Genomic DNA, 6000 nt, shown 5'->3' on the forward strand with positions numbered 1-6000 from the left:
TTGCATGAATCTTCGTGCATCAGACCTCTAGTCTACACTAATAAAAGACAAAGATGATAATTGACCGTATCTTTGCTACACCCAAGCCACGCCCACCATCCAATCAGAGCGACTATATGCAAATTAACCCAACCAAGATGGCGGCCGGCTGGAGCAAGCAGGAGGCTTGGTTGCCCCAACGATGGAGGAAGCCAAGCTTCCCGCCTGCTTTGGACGGCTGTGGCCTCTGCAAAAGGCAACAAAGTTTCAATTATAGAAGCTAAATAAATCCCAGATATCTGCTTCCAGCCAGCCTCCACTGGGAGCTTGGGTGGCTGGGGGCTGTGGCCAGCCTGCAAACAGCCATCAGCCCCTCACCCAGGCTGTCCAGGCACCCCAGGAGGGACCCCCACCATGGAGGGGCTGGGATTGTAGCCAACCTGCAAACAGCCATCAGCCCCTCACCTAGGCTGACCAATGACCCCAGCGGGGACCCACATTCTTAAGGGGCTGTAGCCAGCCTGCAAACAGCCATCAGCCACTCACCCAGGCTGGCCAGGCACCTCAGCAGGAACCCCCTCCCTGAAGGGGGTGTGGCCAGCCTGAAAATGGCCCTTAACCCCTCATCCAGGCTGGCCAGGCACCCCAGTGGGGACCCTCACCCTGAAGGGGGTGTGACCAGATGCAAAAAGCCATCATCCCCTCACCCAGGCTGGCCAGGCACCCCAGCGGGTCCCCCACTCTCATCCGGCACACCCCTCAGGGCAAACCAGCCAGTCCCACCCATGCACCAGGCCTCTGTCCTATATAATAAAAGGGTAATATGCAAATTGACCCTAACAGCAGAGCGACTAGGAATCACTGGTCACTATGACACACACTGACCACCAGGGGGCAGATGCTCAATGCAGGAGCTGCCCCCTGGTGGTCAGTGTGCTCCCACAGGGGGAGCTCTGCTCAGCCACAAGCCAGGCTGACGGTTGCCAGTACAGCGGTGGTGGTGGGAGCCTCTCCCGCCTCCTCAGCAGTGCTGAGGATGTCTGATTGCAGTTAGGCCTGCTCCCCCCTGGCAAGTGGACATCCCCCGAGGGCTGCCGGGCTGCCAGAGGGATGTCTGACTGCCAGCTTAGGCTCAATCCCTTGGGGAGCGGGCCTAAGCCAGCAGGTGGTCATTCCCCGAGGGGTCCCAGACTGTGAGAGGGCACAGGCCGGGCTGAGGGACCCTCCCGAGTGCACAAATTTTTGTGCATTGGGCCTCTAGTATATATATAAAATAGAGAAATATGCTAATTAACTGGGCCGCCGGAAGTGGTCGACTGGACAGGAGGTTGTGTGCGCAGCATAGGGGGGTGGGGTAGCAGGGGCCTCCATGCCCCTGCACTGGGGGAGGGCCTGATCAGCAGCGGCTGCAGCTGCTTCAAGGGCCGGAGAGGGAGGCAGGGCTGGACCAGAGGGTGGGTGGTGCCGAATCGTGCATTGGGCTCCTAGTAGCAAATGTAATAAAGTATGCGGAAGGTCACATTTTTAACTTAAAAGTACTTTGACCTTTCCAAGTATTAATGTGTTGTCTCTCACAAAGGATCATTAAAGTGCTGCTAATGACATATTCATAACAGTGATATTAAAACTTAAAAAATACAGTAATAGAAATTAAAAAATTATAATAATTTTGTTTGGGCCAGTCAGTTGAGTGCCAAATAGTAGCCTTGAGGGTATCAGTGTAGTGTGGCAAAGTACATCAGTTGTTCATAATACAATTGGCTAACCAAGAAAAGATTATATTCTTCTGTTTAAGAAGACACCGGGGTTACATAGTACATTTGATATGAACTCCTCCAATTAAAAAATTTTTTTTTTTAATATATATTTTATTGATTTTTTTACAGAGAGGAAGGGAGAGGAATAGAGAGCTAGAAACATCGATGAGAGAGAAACATCGATCAGCTGCCTCCTGCACACCTCCCACTGGGGATGTGCACGCAACCAAGGTACATGCCCTTGACCGGAACCGAACCCGGGACTCTTCAGTCTGCAGGCCGACGCTCTATCCACTGAGCCAAACCGGTTTGGCGAAAAATTTTAAAGCTTTAAAAATACACTTTAAATAAAAATACACTTTTTTTTTTTTTTTTTTTTATAAATTTTATTGATTTTTTACAGAGAGGAAGGGAGAGAGATAGAGAGTCAGAAACATCGATGAGAGAGAAACATCGATCAGCCGCCTCCTGCACATCCCCCACTGGGGATGTGCCCGCAAACCAGGTACATGCCCTTGTCCGGAATCGAACCTGGGACCTTTCAGTCTGCAGGCCGACGCTCTATCCGCTGAGCCAAACCGGTTTCGGCAAAAAAATACACTTTAATTTTCTAAATGTTTACTATTTTCTTGATGCTATAATATAGACTCTATATTTTACCATTAGTATATGTGCTGTTTTATTTATGGCCTCTGTCATTATCATAGTTGCAATCTGAATGGTGTCTTTTTTTTTAAAAATATATTTTATTGATTTTTTACAGAGAGGAAAGGAGAGAGATAGAGAGTTAGAAACATCGATGAGAGAGAAACATCAATCAGCTGCCTCCTGCACATCTCCCATTGGGGATGTGCCCGCAACCCAGGTACATGCCCTTGACCGGAATCGAACCTGGGACCTTTCAGTCCGCAGGCCGACGCTCTATCCACTGAGCCAAGCCGGTTTTGGCAGAATGGTGTCTTTCTTGTTGGATTTAGCATTTGTCATTTGCCAATTATGAGTATATAATTTCTTATCAAGGACCTTTACGTTTAGTGAAGAGAATAATGATTTCTTGAATTGGTTTGTAGTAATGTGGTTTTTTTTTAAAGGTAAGATTCCCTATATATATATTATATATACATATTTGATTTTTTAATTGATTTTAGAGGAGAGAGGAAGGGAGAGGGAGAAAGGCAAACATTGATCTGTTGCTTCCTGCACCACCCTGACCAGGGATCAACCCACAACCTGGGTATGTACTCTAACAGGGAATAGAATTGGCGAACTTTCGGTGCATGAGATGGCACTCAAACTGAGCCACACCAGCAAGGGCCTGTATTTTTAATAATGACTGGAAAAGAGAAAGAAAGCATTTTTTGAGAAAATTTGTTTAAAATTTTAAGCACCCCAATAGCAGCCAATATAACAGTTAAAACCATTGTAGTGGTAGGGTAATCTATGCCAGTTAATAAGACACAAGTACTTCTAGAAACAAACAAGAAAAAGAGTGTGTTTATCCACAATTTTTAGTATTTACAGGTTAATTTCTAGGGTGGTATAGTTCTTATAGCTCACTTGTGTTAAGATGAAAATGTTTGAAAATTCAACCTCTTGGAATATATTTGTTACTGCAGACTTCAGTACAGAACAGTGTTTGTTATTTTGTGTGACAGGATACCCAGAGTTATATTGACGAATGTCCTGGGAACGGAGTTAGGAAGAAAATACATAAAGACCTCTCCTGTAACTGAGGCCACTTTGGGTGATACAGACAACTTGCAATCAGAGCAGCTTTCTTCATCATCTGATGGCAGCCTAGAATCTTGTCAAAATCTAAATCCTCACAAGAGCTTCTTTTTAAATGAAAGGTATGTTTAGTGATAACTTTACTCAACATAAATATTATTCTCTTGAGCCCTCCTCTATTCTTCCCCAACAGATATGCTATTACTAAATGTGAGGCAAATGTGCTCTGATGGCTAGTGTGACTTTTCTCTCCTAGTGGCTGGAACCAACACTCCATGCATGGCTAATAACCAGTTTAAAAAATAGTTATTCCACTTGTGTTTTGGGAAAATGGATACAGACTCTTAATGAGAATTTAGTTAACTATTTTAGTATTTCAGTTAATTTGTCTGGTGTAATTAAAATCCATTCTCCTGACATCTGTGTATTCCTCCTCCTTCTCTGTCCTATTCATTCATCTGTCAGCCTGTTCTTCCATCCCTCCATATTGCCATATTTACTGCTTTTATATCCAGATTCTAGAACTGTACCTGGCACTTAGTGCTTAGTAAGTATCTGTTGAATGAATGGCTGAATGCATTTCTCACAAAAATGGTTTGAGATAGCTGAATTCCATTAATAAAAGTGTCTTACTATGCCAGTAAGAGAAATGGAAATATGAAGTTGCTTTTGTTTTAAGTTCTAGAAGAGTGGGGATTGTAAATAAGAAAAAAAGCATGGGAAAAAGCTAGGGGATGTCAGTTAGCAGATACTAATAGACCTTTAAACTTTTACTTTATCATGAATTTCTCTTTTTACTTTTCTGCTTTCAGCCAGTACAATAAATACTTTTGATCTGAATGAAAATTACTGATCCAGTCTTATTTCCCCCTTCCCCCTCTGCCCCTGAACCACCCAGAGGTAACTTCTGGTTTATATTTCTCTCTTTTTTAAAAAATATTTTTTTATTGATTTCAGAGGGGAAGGGAGAGAGAGATAGAAACATCAATGATGAGAGAGAACCATTGATCGGCTGCCTCCTGCACACTCCCACACTGGGACCAAGCCTGCAACCCAAGCATGTGCCCTTGACCGGAATTGAACCTGGGACCCTTCAGTCCGCAGGCTGATGCTCTATCCACTGAGCCAAACCAGCTAGGGCTTGTATTTGTCTTCTAAGCCTAATTACATTAAAGAGTATTTATAGTTGCTTCATTAAAGATCTGTAACAAATTTCTTACATTTCTAACACATTTTATTTTTATAAACTCACTTCATTTCTTATGAACTTAAAAATTTTATGAATTTTTCTCCTTTTGAAAGATATTTTATGTTTTCAATGAGGTTCTACTTAGTGAATTATCAATGACAATTTTAACTTTATACTTTAATAGATCTCTTTCTGAATTTGCTGGGAAAAAATGAGTTTCAGTGGTATTATCTAGTTACTAATAAATTTGATGTATAATTAGAGATTATTAGCAGTACATTTATAACTTTATACTGTAGGTGTTTATTTCTGCCTTCTCTACTGGACCATGAGCTCCTTAAGGAGAGATGCCATGTCTTATTTGCACTTACACCCAGTGGTTAGCTCAATACATTTTAATTTTGTGCACTTGGGTTAATGTTTATGTCATTTAACCTTGACCTTTGGTTTTCTGAGTTGTAAAAACAAACAATTTTGAATGCCTTTTCTACCTCACAAGATTGTTTATTATCTCTTTTAAATTTCACTTGTGAGAATCCTATCTAATAAAAGAGAAACACGGTAATTAGCCGTACCTCCGCTACCCTTCCCATTGGCTAATCAGGGCGATATGCAAATTAACTGCCAGCCAAGATGGCAGCCGGCAGCCAGGCAGCTTGAAGCGAACATGAGGCTTGCTTGCTTCAGTGACGGAGGAAGCCAATGTTCCCCGCCTGCCGCTGCCGGCCTCTGAGCTTGCAGTTTGAAACATTGTTACAAATATAGAAGCTAAACAAAACCCCAGAAACCTGCTTTCAGCCAGCCGGGATCTCAGAGCTGGAGTTGAAACAGTGTTTCGATTATAGAACCCAAACAAACCAGATACCTGCTTTCAGCAGCCGAGGCCTCAGAGCTGGAGCCAAGCCTCAGAGCTAAAACTGGCCCAGAATAAAAAGAAAAAGAAGAAAAGGAGCGGTTGGGAGCTTCAGTCTCCCGCCAGCCTGAAAACAGCCCTCAGCCCCCTCACCCAGACTGGCCAGGAACCCCAATGGGGACCCCCACACTGAAAGGGGTGTGATCAGCTGCAAACAGCCATCAGCCCCTCACCCAGACTGGCCAGGCACTCAAGCGGGACCCCCACCCTGATCCAGGACACCCTTCAGGGAAAACCAGCTGGCCCCCACTCGTGCACCAGGCCTCTATCCTATATAGTAAAAGGGTAATATGCTTCCCAGCACCGGGATCAACGGAGTAGCGAGGCCTCCCAGCACCGGGATCACGGAGCCGCGAGCCTCCCGGCACCAGGATCAGCGTGACAGGGGCAGCGCCCAAACCCCCTGATCGCCCTGTGGCTCTGTGTGTGACAGG

The 6000-nt window shown here is 44.6% G+C and overlaps 1 protein-coding gene across 1 annotated transcript in view; it reads left to right on the forward strand.

Moving 5' to 3' along the window:
* The window catches only part of SENP7 (SUMO1/sentrin specific peptidase 7), a 159745-nt gene that overhangs the window by 81672 nt on the left and 72073 nt on the right, over nt 1-6000 (forward strand). The window contains exon 6 of the mRNA XM_023762090.1: nt 3392-3586. Coding sequence (XP_023617858.1) covers nt 3392-3586 — 195 coding nt within the window. The remainder of the gene's footprint in view (nt 1-3391; nt 3587-6000) is intronic.

The sequence above is a fragment of the Myotis lucifugus genome, unplaced genomic scaffold (assembly GCF_000147115.1).
Source record: "Myotis lucifugus unplaced genomic scaffold, Myoluc2.0 scaffold_231, whole genome shotgun sequence".
Classification (NCBI taxonomy): domain Eukaryota; kingdom Metazoa; phylum Chordata; class Mammalia; order Chiroptera; family Vespertilionidae; genus Myotis; species Myotis lucifugus.